Below are 13,973 nucleotides of genomic sequence, written 5' to 3'. Positions count from 1 at the left end.
TGAAAGTGTAGAGATATTTCGGTCATGAACGATTTGTTTAGGTGGAAATAAACTCGTTCTCCTGAGATATTGTCAGCTGACTGCTTTAAAACGCTGAAATTTTATTTACAGTTGTTCATTAATAATAAATGCACTACGTTTTCTCTTAATTAAAAGTTGTTTTTTTTAAATGAAATGTTTAATATCATGTGAACACTGTCAGACTACTTAGATACTCGTACAATAAAGGCCAAAAATAACCAAAATAGAGATTACAACTCCTCGCTCCACCTTTGTTCTATAAAAGGTTCAGATATTTATTGCGAGAATTATGAAATGTTTATTAATAACGGCTCTGTTAAAGCTGTGACGTTTATAGAAATGGTCACAGAATGAGATAATAGACTGAAAACATCCATATAAGAGGCGTGGTGTTGTGACTTACTGACCACAAAATATTTATAAGACAAAGACCAAACCTTGGACAATTCATACTATTTTTAGTTTTTCACAACTGGTGTTTAACCATGGCTTGGTTTAACTTTTGTCTTGTTCAGTGTACTTAATGTTCCCAAATGTTTGAGTAATAAGGACCAAAGTAGCCTCATAAACTATAACTTGCCAATGCCACAAATAATAGGTGGATGATGAGACTGACAGATGGTGATGACGTCTTGTATGAAAATAGGCGAAATATTCAGTACATAGCATACTGAATGTGTCACCAGAGAAGTTGAGCTGATGTAATCATCCTCTATGCCCTGTTTGTTCTGCAGATTATTTAGGACTCTATTACAATAAACATTCAAATCCAAATGCTATCAGCTTTTTACACTGTCCTGGACTGTTCACTGCCGGCATGAAAATGTTGAAAGTATGAAAGTAGGAATAAAAAAATGTAGTTTAAGTTTAAAAAATATTATATGATTATTATTGCTCATGCTTCAATGTCAAAGAAGGATTTTACTGTTCTAGTTGGTTAAGGTGTTAACCAACTAGAATAGATTTTGTTTTGGGGACTGCAGCTACTGATAATCTTCATTGTGGGTTAATCTGCTGATTATTTGCTTCATTCATAAATCGATTGATTGTTTGGTTTGTAATATTTCTAAAAAGAAGAAGAAATGTGTTTTTGTAAGTTCTTCTGTCGCATTAAAGAACTGCACCTTGTAATCTGTTATGCAACCATGTGTTTGGATTATAAATAAATGAACCTTGAACCCTCTAACAACATTCAATACGCTTGTTTAGTCCAACTAAAATTCCATATCTTAAAATAATTCAGTATACTGTAACTTAAGACAAAGTTAGCAGCCAGATGTCACATTTGGGGAGTTTGAACCATGAAATTTAAACTAATAAAATAGTTTTAATTTTCTGACGTGTGACTCAAAATTTTAGCTTTAATTTTATACACAGTTCAGCAGCGTAATATATATAAGAAAACCTCACATTTGATAAGCTCTTAATATGTTTTGTAACTTTTAATTTAAACTGTCAAATAAACGTGAAGAAATAAATCTTTCGCTCTGAAATGTAATGGAGTAGAAGTAGAAAGTAGTGTGAAATTAAAGCACTCTCAAGTAAAGTAAAGATACCTCTTTAGTAGAGTACTTGAGTACTAAATTATATTACCCCACAGACTGTGAGATAAGATATCACACACCTGTGAATCTGTCAACTCGCAGAACAAGTGTAACATTTAGAGTAACACGATGATAGCTGTAATGATCTAAATATAGCAAATCCGTCAACAGTAAACACCGCTGCCCCTGTCCTGCTTCGCACTGATCTGTGTAATACACATCACCGCCACATGGGGGCACTAGTGAATCTACACACTTGTAGATGTATTATGTCATTCTATTGTCTTTGTTTTGGTGATTTGAAGTGACCCAAATACATACAGAATTCTAATAATTGGATGGTTTGGTAATTGTAGCTGCAGGAAGAAGAAGCCTGCTAGTTTTAATGATTTGAATGAGAAGGAAATGCTGATTTGAGATTTAGGTGACATTTAGGAGGATGTGTGTATTTAATTGATCAGTACTTATTGATTTAAGGGCTTTACCTATTTAGTAAAATGTCCTTAATTTATTAATTCATCTTCTAGTTGGATACTCAACAAAATTAAGATTCTACAGCCACACTAGCATCTCTTTGGAGCTGCAGCTACTTTGAGCTAAATGCTAACAATAACATGCACACAGAGCCATATCAACTTGTTGATGTTTGGAAGGTATAATGTCTACTATGCCAATAAGCATTACACAAATCAATCACAGCTGAACTTGATGGGAATATCATTAATTTAGCAGGAACAGTATTGAAAGATTTTAAGATTTAGACCAGATGATGGTGCTAGATGCAAACTGAAGGGATCTTACAGCTATTACGCTGAACGTCTGACCCAAATTTAATGGCAAGCAATCAAAAAGTTGTTTACATTTTCCACTGAAATCACAAATGTCAACCTCAGGGAGGCATTACACGAAAGTCAGAGGATAATCAGAGTCTGTTGGATGCATTGTTTTGGGAGCACACATGTCTGTTTAAGATTAACAACTTAATACTTGCAGTATTTGGATATTTGGAGAGTCTGGACTTAAATGGTGGAAAGACTGTCCGACTTTGACATCCCTACAGCCATGTAAGCTTCAAACTTGTGTTTCTTTATTAAGGGGAAAGTCTTTGTGGCAGATTTTATTTGTACAGTTTTAGAGAGATGTCAAGGTATTTGTTTGATTTGCAAAGTTTTATGTAAAAAACACATCATTTCAGACACATGCTCCTCGACTGACACGGTATTTGTGGTGTCTTGTTGGTCAATGTGGGCTGGGTTCTTGTGCATGTGCATGACACAATAACTAACTGCTGTTACTGTTATTACAATAACTACCATGTCCTCGTGCCCCAGTGCTGCTGGTTGTTGATACAGTACTGTGTGTGCTTGTACGTGTGTGTGTGTGTGTTAGAGGGGCGGGCAGTTACAGCAGCAGCTGTGGATCAGATTTCAGCTGCTAAAACTTAAGCGGACTGAACCATTCTGCTGCAGGGGGCATTTTTCTGCTCTTTACAACCACAGCACACAAGACAAGCAATCTGCAGGCAGAAATATGTGTTGTTTTATTATTCACACAACGAGAAGTAATGTCTAATAGAAATCTGTCATATAACAGTGGTCATAGTAGGCAAAGGACAGATCTAAAAGCCCTGACCCCCTCCTTCTGTTAAACCCTTGAATGGATCCTTCCAGCTCTTTATCCAGGCTCTGAGGAGGAGGCAGAGCCACAGTCAGTGCTGGCTACAGCTGAGTACAACACAGTTGCTGACCTGAACCTGAGAAATAACAGCTTTAAATTATCTAGAAGGCGCTTATAACCCCTCCACAGCTCACCTCAGTTCACTAATCAGAGCTGATAAGAGCTGATTTGACTTTGAGAGAGGTGAAGAAGAGAGATTATACAGACAGAGGAGGGCGTGACAGGGAGCTAGCCGAGCAGGCAAGCTGCTGCTGCAAGGGGAAAAGGAGCAGGCAATGCACCAGCCAAAGCCAGAGGTCAAGAAAAAAAGCGAAAGAATAGTGAAAAGGTAGACTCTGAGCAAGAGGAGGGTCATTTGTGATCTGAGACAGGAAAACAGAAACCAGCCTCTCTTTGTCGTTGCCACTGAGCGAGGAGGAGGATGTGAAGGAGAGCAGCAGGGAGGAAGGGAGGCCACTGCGAGAAAGACAAGAAAATGCTCTCAGAGATGATGTGCAGGAGGAGCTGCCAGCAGCAGCAGCAGCAGCAGCAGCAGCAGCAGGATGGAGAAGGGGCTCCGCAGAGGGACCCGTCCAGTCGCAGGAAGCACGGCTGGTCCAAGAGCTGCAGGGGGCGCCTGCAGGGGCGGAGGACAGGAGGGGGAGGGTGGCCAAGAGGGCGCAATCACCACCACCAACACCCTCAACGTCATAATCCTTTCTACAATCATCCCCGCAGGTCGGTGATGTCCCTCCGTCCAGTTTACGTCAAAGGAAACAGAGCGAGGGGGATGCGGGCACCCAAGAACACCAACCAGTTTCTGATGCACGAGAAGTATCAGATGCTGCACATGCGCTCCGACTCGGTTGGGAGCGACAGTGGCAGCAGCTCCGACAGCGACGTGGAGCTCACAGACATGGACTCGTACCTGGGCGTCCTGGAGAATGCAAGAGGAGCCCTTTTGGACAGTCCCAATCCACACGGCTCAACGACACCACCAGGACAGATTCTGGTACTGCACGAGGACAGTCTGCGTCTGCATGAGGACAGTTTGCATCTGCGTGAGGACAGTGTGCGTCTGCAGGAGGACAGCATGCAGTATTTCCCCTCCGAAGATGACCTGCTTCAGAGCCAGAACTTCATGCAGAGGGACTTTGTTGAGTTCTGTGACATCCTGACGCCCTGAAGGGAAACTTTTAGGGAGCCATTTTGTGTTCAGCAGTGTGAACCTCAAACCTCAGACTGAACAGGGTCAGGTTTGTTCTGCTTCATGTTCACAGACAATAAATCTCCATGTTATAATTAAGCCTTAAAGTCTTAAGAGTCTGCTTGCAGGGTGAGATGATTTCACCAGTTTCCCTGCAACTTTTTAAAACTGTTTTTAAATCAAGCTTGTTTTTTTATTAACACTCCTGCAGCTATCTGCCTTACTTTATCATTCCTGATGATACTGGCACTGATGTTTATAAAACAAGGGGAACTGCACTGAGGAGAAGTGAAATAATCTCACCCTGTTGGTATTTTTTAAGGTTTAAGATACATTTTGAATGTGAGATTAAATGACATTCTTAAGACGGATGTTTTTTTACATCATGTTTGGTTGACGTTTGGTAATGTACAGTGTGTCTGGGTGCTGTAAAGTGCTGCCTTTCTGTTGTTGTTGTTGCACACAAAGGGAGAAGGCCTGGGTGGTGGGAGTGAACCCAAACAGCCAATCAGCGTCGAGCTGGCTGGATTAGGCTGCAGATGATTGGCCGATGCAGACTGTCATTAACAAGAAAAGCCCTTAACTGTACAGAATAAAAAAGAAAAAAACAAATAAATAGCTGATAAATGTATTGTTGGGTGATTGATTTTTTGTGGATATAAATAAGTGAGTGAGTTTTTTATTAGGTGTCTGAGTTATCAGGGTCAGTGTGTCACTGAGTCATGAATAAGGCACAGTAAGACCATGCACAATACTCGCATGTATAGAAAAACAGTCACATGACAGGAAGGAGCAGGAAGAAAGAGTGAGGAGTTTATTAATACATATTTAAAAATGATTATTTAAATTACAGGCCAGAAATAAGAATTTAATTTTGGTTGCATAAAGTCTGTTTTGATGACCAATGCCAGGACCAACACATATAACAATCTTGACAAGATGTTTATGCAAGACAGGACATAAAAAAGACATAATTAAACACTATAATGAAAATGTCACAAATACAATGTTTTTTTTCTTTTAAAAAAATTCAAAAAGACACAAGATAAAGATACTTACAGTTAATTTGACATATTTCCATAGTGGTCCTGGCCGTCTAAAATCATAACAAAAACACTACTGATATTTAAGTGACATGCAGATTTAATTAATTATTTAGTGAATAACTTATTATATAAATAATATATAAACTAAGTTCAGAATCAGGGTTTATTGCAAAGTATGTTTACACAAACAAGGAATTTGTCTTGCTGAAGTTGGTGCATTACGATTAACAAAAAAATGAAATAAGAATAGGAAACAAATTGAACAGCAGTACTCTACTGTCGAGAAATTTGAATAGAATAAACTAAACAATATAAAAGATATTATATAAATTACGTGCAGTATGTGTCTTTAGTGTATAAAAAGAGCTGTAAAGTCTAAAGACAGTGTGCAAAGGTTTACTGTGTAAACTAAGCAGACAATGTTCAATGTACAAAGATAATAATCCAAATATAGTGTGCTAATGCAATGCATATAGGGCCATATGTGCTGACTTAATGTGATGTAACAAAAGGAAGTAGGCAGGGTTAAAGGAACTTGGCTTGGACTAAGTTAATATATTCATTCATACAAGCAAACGTTCATTGATTTATTGAATCTTTACTAGTTTTGAGTATTTATGTTCATTTAAATGCATAAACACCTTCAAATAATCTACATATGCCCTGCTGCCTAATACTTGCATTAACCCTCTTAACCACTTTAAATCTTTGAGTGGCTTTTGTGAAAATGTTACATTTATTATGGTATGTACAACTGGTATATAACTACTTTAGTCCGTGGCAAAGGAAATTACATCACAGTGGATTCTCTATAGTATCCCAGCCGTCTCATATACATTAAGGAATGTTTCAGGCGGGTATTAAAGCTAGGAGGAGGGGAAAACATAGTGTTCCTGCAGAGCGGTTGAAGTGGATTACATAAAGTGGAGTGGGCTGGTCACACCCACTGACGGCGGACAGGGAGGTTTAAGCCTCTTTGTGTTTGTGTGTCATAAACTAATAATGGTAACAGGTCAAAGTGTGACAGAGGCAGGTTTTGGATGTCATTTACTGTGACTTAAAAGATATATTATTCTGCCCTTCACAGTAAGAGACAGAGCAACAGTTACATCTATAAATATTGTTCTATAGAGTTCAAGCTGGCTGGTAAAAACAATATCATATACCAGTAGTTTAGCTGCTTTATCATACAGTTCAGCCTATTATAGTCAGTGGGATAGACTTAACATTAGTTACTATAGTTACTCTGCCATTAGACATCAGGGATTATAAAAGGAAAAACAGTACAAAATGTTCTAATTCTTTCAGCTTTCTTGTCCTTTTGAACTATAAAACGAAAATCAACTTTAATAAATTGATTAAAACCAATGTTATAAGTTATTTTACCTTTTTAAGTGATGCCTTCAAAAAAGTGATTTAAAGTTAGCTGAACTTTAACAAATCAGATGAATTCCTCTCAGAGCCACAGGCTGAGAAGGCACTCCTACCCTGCTAAGCTAGGTTAGCTCCCAGTTAGCAGCTAGTTTTAACTCCATTATGACCACATTTAGCTACTTCAATGTTTAGTTATATACTGGATAAAACTAATTTAAGGTGTTATGATATTTTAGTGACATATTCCAGCTCAGTGGGGGGAATAAGTGAAGTTAAAAGATAATGTGAGGGAAAACATTTCAAAATGTTTTCATTCTAACAGCTGTCTCGTAATGTAAACTATACAAAGAAAATCAACTTTTATAAGAAGATTTAAAATAATGTTAATGGTTATTTAAAAGAGGTAAAACCTTTAAATATGAGATTAAGAATTAGCTGGACCTAAACAAACCACATTAATTCCTCTCTGAGTCACAGGCTGAGAAGGCAGCTTCTCCTACTCTGCTTATAGCTAGGTTAGCTACCCATTAGCAGCTAGTTTTATCCCCATTAATGACTTGATTCAGGTACTTTCTTGTTCAGTTTTGTGGGAGGATAAAATGGGGAAAAAAAGATGTAATGCCATTTTAATGACATACTACAACTCAGGGGGGTGGGGGTAAGTAGATTTAGCTTCAACTTTAGCTGTAGCTGGCTAGCTGTGGAAAACTCCCCTGTTAGCTTAAACTTGACGTGATAGGCTTTACTACCACTTGCTACCAGCTTTAGCCGTCTAGATTTTCTCTTGCAGATAAGTGCACATTTTTACATGATTGTTTTTACAGTATGACATACGTCTTTGGCATAATATTTTGTAAGATGGTACATTTAATATCAACTGAAATTTGACCAAATACTTTCTTACTGTGGTTGGTTTTGTATGCTAAAATGATCATAGTTTAAGTTAACTTTTAAACATAAGGTGATGAGAGGGGGAAAACAGTACATAACTCTCATTCTTACAATTTAATTGTCCTTTTAATCTTTAATCTATAATGCTTAATCTTAATCTATAATGCTTTCAAATAAGGGATTTAGAGTTAGCTGAATCTTCAATCTTCCTTGAATACCACTTGTCACTGAGAAGGCACTCCTGCCCTGCTAAGCCAGGTTAGCTACCTGTTAGCAGCTAGTTTTATTACCATTATGACTACATTTTGCAAGTTCCTTGATTAATTTTGTGGAAGAATAAACTGAAAAAATATGTTGTGGTGATATTTTGATAATATATTACAACTCAGAGGGGTGGGGGATAAGTAGATGCTTCAACTTTAGATGTAGCTGGCTAGCTGTGGCAAACTCTGCAGTTAGATTTAACTTGATGTGACAGGCTAACTATCTTTAGCTTTAGCTGTGTAATTGATTCTCTATAGCAGAGAAGTATAGATTTTTGACATGCGCTTTTACTTTTATGACCCACTTCTTTGGCATAAGAATTTGTAATAAGGTAAATCAATTATCTATACAGCTCATACAGCCAAATTCACACTAAATACCTCCAAATTCCAATTTCTATTCAAACTTCAACACATAAAGAAAGGTCATCAACAAAACAAACTTTTGTTTTCAAAAGCCTATACAAAAGAAACAACATGCACAAACATTTTGGGGCATTTTTGTACTTGTGTATCCTTACCACTGCACTTTCCCCAAACACATTTTCAAAAACACAGTGAGTCCAGGGTTTTCAGAGCCTAATGTGTTCTGGGGTCCTGGAGCAGTAACCTCTCATTGTCTGTTTGGATGATATAATCAAATCATACAAATCCTTTAGTCACAAGCCAGCAGCAGGTCTAAAATCCTCAGACTGACCTTTGACCTGTTGCTTATCTTATCTAGCGCTGAACACCAGCCTAGTGCTCAGAGACCGTGCGGCAGGTCACAGCTGTTTTGTCTCTAACTTTAGAACCTGTTTCTACTTTTTATGCTGTTGTCATCAGCTCCAACTTTAAACTCTGAGTTGTTGTGCAATGTTGCAATGCTGTTTCTGATTGGTCAGCTGACACTGCCAAACAGGAAGAGAGAGTGAGCTGGCACTCGCACACACAAACAGACACCCACAAACGGTAGCCCTAAGCCGTGTGTGTGTGTGTGTGTGTGTGTGTGTGTGTGTGTGTGGATTACAGAAAGTAGATCAGTACCCTGTAAAAACTTCCTCTGCTAGCTAAGCTAATGCTAATCTGCTGACACTACAGTTGAGTACCCTCTCTGGCCTCTTCCTACCCAAACATTTATCTCACCAAAATCCAAAAGCTAAATTTGTCGTCACAAAGATGAACAAACACACACATGCAAGTGAACAAAAACATAATTGTTGTTAAGTGTGAATTGTTGGTGAAGAGGCTCTGGTCCAACAAGTACAGACAGAGTTAAGCAGAAATGACGGTTACAAATATCACAGACACACCCACTCAAACACACGTGCTGATGCTCTTTACTAGTTGATAATGTCTGTGAGACTCTTAGTTTAAAGTTGAATATTTTAGGTGTTAATAATTATCTTCTGTCTTTTATACTCCTGAATACAGTCACTGTTTTTGAGCAAAGACACTCTGTTCCAGGGCAGGGGGAGGGGCACCTGTGCAGTAGACATGGTAATGATCAGATAAACGGAGAAAGTATTTAAAAGGAACACAGATACACAGACAATACCAATACAGGCATAACCACAAGTATGTGCACTGATATGCATTTCAAATATCTGCACAACAGTGCGTATTAATCTGCTGATAACAGCCGCAGTCTTCCGTAAACATGTTCCACCAGATTTTTTAACCTGAATACTTGACATTTTTCCTTTTAATTATTTTTAGGGTGTTTTCTGCTTTTATTTAATAGAGACAAGGCAGAGAAATATGCAACAAAGGAACCCGATCAAATATGAATACGTCAGTGTCTTAACTCGAAGGACAATTTTATTTATAAAGATTATAAACCATATTTAGATTATACACCACACTATAGTGCCTGATACACTGTAGATATGCAAGCCTTTCAAATGCCAATTTAAAATCAGGAATTTAGTGTTTGGTGACCGACCCATGATTACATTTATCAATGTCTTAACACCTAAATTAACAGTCAGAGCAGCTAAAAGGACATTTGTATATGTTCAAGTGACAAAACTGATCCACTGATATTTGTAATAAGTCAAATAAGTTGGAACATAACCTCAGCATCATTAAAGCCGTAGTGTGCTTTATGCCTTTGTTGATTATCATGTGTTTATGCTGCACTCCTTTTATGGTTGAATCACTTCCGGTGTTGGGCACCTTGGTGTGGTTTCACCTTGTGTTATGTTTTTCTTTTTTTGTCAGATAAGATACGATAAGATAATCTTTATTGATCCCCCATTGGGGAAGGTTTAACTTGTTACAACAGCTCAGACAACAGTGATAAATATACAAACAATAATAGTACAATACAATCAGCAACAGCAAGAAATATATTTTACATTAAAATTGAGTATTATAAAGTATGAAAGTATGGAAAAATAATTGCACTGAGTAAATACATAAGTGCATACATGCATGTGTCACAGTATTTTTTCAGTTTTTGGTTAAAAAAACTAAATATGGACTAAGTATGGACGAGTCACAGTATAGAGCCCACGTAGTCTCTTAGAGGCATTTATTATTGTACTCGCTACCAGTACGTCATGTTGCTGACTTCATACGGAAGGTACTTTTTCGTGATTAGGAAATTCGATGTATTGTTTTTTTCAACAGTTTTGTTTTTCATGGCTTTTCACATGCGCCATTACCCATAAGCCCTTGTTTTTTCCCCTGGTTAAATTCAAAAGAAGCAGCCAAAGAGTTACGGTGTTGGTTCAGACATGTCTGTAAAAACAACAAGACAAACACAAGCATCACTTTTTCAGGAAGATCGATGAAAGAACCGTGAATGAGACACTGCATTGAGCTACACACTCTCTCTCGGTCTCTGCCTTTACTTCCTGCCTGTCTCTACAATCAGCTCTACAAAACAATGCCAAAATAAATAAATATCCTGGCATGATATTGCTGCACCACAAGATCAGAGCTGAGACTTGACTTGAATCCACGGCAGTATCAGACATGTTGACACTCCTGACACATTGACCTGAGATCATTTGGACCTGGCGTCATAATATGTCTCTGCGCAGTGTTTAACCATATCCTGACCCTAACCACAGAGGCTAATGCTAAAACAGGAAGAAACACTTGAACGAGAACAAGACTGCTCCAAGACTGAACTATCAGACCTTTTGAGAGAATATTCATTGCTCCAAATCTCCAGAGTTAAAGCTGTTTCACGTGTGACAGGACAATAATCACGGTCTTCTGATGCTTTTTAACAGCTGCAGTCGTGTCTCATGTTTCCCGACAGATCACATGACATGAAGATAATAATTATTATAACTTTATCTATATCGCACTTTTTTAAAAATAAAGCTACAAAGTGCTTTACAGGCATAAAACACAAAACAACAGGCAGCGTGGTTAAAAGAGGAAGTGTCAGTTGGCAGTGGAGTTATTTCAAATGTGGATGTAGAAACAGTGCAATAAATAAAGCAGACAGATTAAAGTAAAAAGTATAAATGTCCAGAAAACTGATACTTAAGCTAATTTCTATTTAACTTTTCAAAACATTGACAGTGAAAACCACAGTGAGACGGAGCGTACAGGTTTATTTTTCTACTAGAACTCCGAACCAATCAGAGAGAAACTTCTGCTGTTGTGATTCTGAATAACCCTGGAAGAAATCTCTGTTGCTTCAGTGTGTGTGTATGTTGGGGAGGGGGATGTGTGTGTGTGTGTGTGTGTGTGTGTGTGTGTGTGTGTGTGTGTGTGTGTGTGTGTTATGAATAGAAGAAGTGATGGAGGGAGGAGGAGGAGGACGAGTGGATGGAGTTGGATGCTAGCTCAGTTTGGAGTGGAAAAGTACAGCCGCTGTGCTCGGGAGGCGGAGACTTCTCTGTTGAGTACACAAGCCGGCCAATCAGGAGGCAGAAAAACACATTGATTGACAGCAGTGCTCAGCAGCATGACAAACCAGCAGAGGGGCTCCAACTCTGTTTTCATACGATCTTAAGTTTCCTGTGTCTGATGAGAAGCTTCGATGGCAAAGACTCTGAAGTTACAGAAACAGGATTTAATGTGAAAAAGACTTGACAGATGTTAAAGCAACTTCACTAGAAAAGTTAATGCATTTGGAGTTTAGCTATTTTAAGACATGCTGAATGTCAACCAATAACTCTTTTTTTAAAGAAACATATTTTAAATTCAGCCGTTTGTGTTTCAAAACATAAAGAGCTTCATTTCCTCTGCCGTTCTCTTGGGAGAGATAAAGTGTGACCACAAGAGTAATGGGAAGTGTGTCAGGATGCAATTAATGAGGTTTTCTAATGTAAAATCACAGGCCCCTTTGTTGGTAATTCCACAAAATCTGTCAGTAAGGGTCTTACATATTTGACCCACTTGGTCCAGAGTTTAATAAACACACTGTATAAAAAGATGGACAACATGACAGCTCCCTAAAAGTGAAGCCAAAACATTTTGAGCGACCCCTGCTGACTGGCTGCAGTATAGGTCATAAAGCCCGCCTCCTCCATGTTAACAGATGGGACATGAGTCAAACTATAAAATCAAAATACACATCAAATAAATTTTTCTCAAACATGGTTTCTGTCATTATAGTTAGTCCTTATCATGCTGATTTACGTCCAAGTGTTCATTTTTCTGACAAGTTTATTTTTAATTAGTTATTTGATGTTGTCAAAACTATGATTGACAGCTCTGTAGACAAATACGGCTCCTGCAGCTGATCTGTTCCACATTAGCAGAGTAGAGGAGGATCGGCGAGAGGAAACGTAACTTAAACAATCACTACAGTTGTTGAAGTTTCCATACCTGTGAACGTTAACCTCAGACCAACACAGAGAAGCTGTTCTGCTGTTAAACACGGTGGCATGCAGGATCCTTGCTGTTTTTTCGGTAAGTTAAGTGTGTGTTTTGGTTAGCGGAAGTGGCTATGGTCGCTCCACCCGCCGAATTCTACTGCGCAGTCTCTGGCTCCATATGACATCACCATCGCAAAATGGCAGCGCCTATCACAGGGGCTATTTTGGCACCACTTTCATACAATGGGAGCAGATGGAGACGCGTCGTCCATCTATATATACAGTCATTAGTTTGAACCATGGACTGTATAAAAAGATGGAAGAAAGTGAAGTAAAGTAAGGCCAAACCCTCTCTATCGCCTCCTGCTGACTGGCTGCAGTATAGCTCATAAAGCCCGCCTCCTCCATGTTAACAGATGGGACATGAGTCAAACTATAAAATCAAAATACACATCAAATAAATGTTTCTCAAACATGGTTTCTGTCATTATAGTTAGTTCTTATCATGCTGATTTATGTCAAAGTGTTTACTTTTAATTAGTTATGTGATGCTATAAAATGGGAGTGTGGCCTCATGACTGACAGCTCTGTTGACAAATCTGCTCCTGCGTCGTTCTGTTCCCGAGCAGCAGAGTAGAGGAGGAACAGCGAGAGGAGATGTAACTAACACCAACACTACAGTCATTGAACTTTCCATCACCGTGAATATCTGCTTCAGACCAACACAAGAAGCTGCTCTGCTGCAGACTGAGCCCACATGAGGGCTCCAACACGTTAAGGTCACAAGTTCAATGTGTGTGTGAGGAAGGGGCGGGACGTCAATACTGTGGCTCCACCAGCCGATATCTCCTGAACACACTCTGGATACACTGATGGGCCTTTTTAAAAACAACACTTTTGTAAGCAAAGAACAAAACAAAACAAGAAGAAGAAGTAAGGAATGTACAATGTGATTTTCTGTGTTGTATTCACTGCAGGAATGGAATTTGCACCCCAATATTTGTAAGATCCAGTCATCAAAGAGCTACAAAAAAGCTCATTTTCATCTCTTAATATTTATTTTAAATCAACTGGATGCTTTTTGAACGTCTTCCAGCTTCATGTTTGTGTTTATGTCGACAGGGAACAGTGAACTCAACAGCTGCTGATCAGTCACACCTCTGCTAAAGACTTTAACCCAGCCTGTTTAGATTACAGCATCACTG

At 38.5% G+C, this 13,973-nt stretch overlaps 1 protein-coding gene across 1 annotated transcript; it reads left to right on the top strand.

Moving 5' to 3' along the window:
- The first annotated feature begins 3,270 nt into the window (after positions 1–3,270).
- Positions 3,271–5,102, top strand: LOC138605300 (coiled-coil domain-containing glutamate-rich protein 1). The gene has a single exon (XM_069677440.1). It carries the CDS (start codon positions 3,718–3,720, stop codon positions 4,405–4,407), a length of 690 nt encoding a protein of 229 aa, XP_069533541.1. The 5' UTR covers positions 3,271–3,717; the 3' UTR covers positions 4,408–5,102.
- The last annotated feature ends 8,871 nt before the right edge of the window (positions 5,103–13,973 follow it).

Source organism: Semicossyphus pulcher, unplaced genomic scaffold (genome assembly GCF_022749685.1).
Source record: "Semicossyphus pulcher isolate SPU_LCO1_2020_fin unplaced genomic scaffold, fSemPul1.0.p SCAF_3, whole genome shotgun sequence".
Taxonomy (NCBI): Eukaryota; Metazoa; Chordata; class Actinopteri; order Labriformes; family Labridae; genus Semicossyphus; species Semicossyphus pulcher.
Note: the sequence above shows the minus strand (reverse complement) of the source record. Positions and strands in the feature narration are given on the sequence as shown.

Bases quoted from the DNA above. Each gene is read 5' to 3' on its own strand.
- LOC138605300 (XM_069677440.1), top strand. From the start codon at position 3,718: ATGCTCTCAGAGATGATGTGCAGGAGGAGCTGCCAGCAGCAGCAGCAG.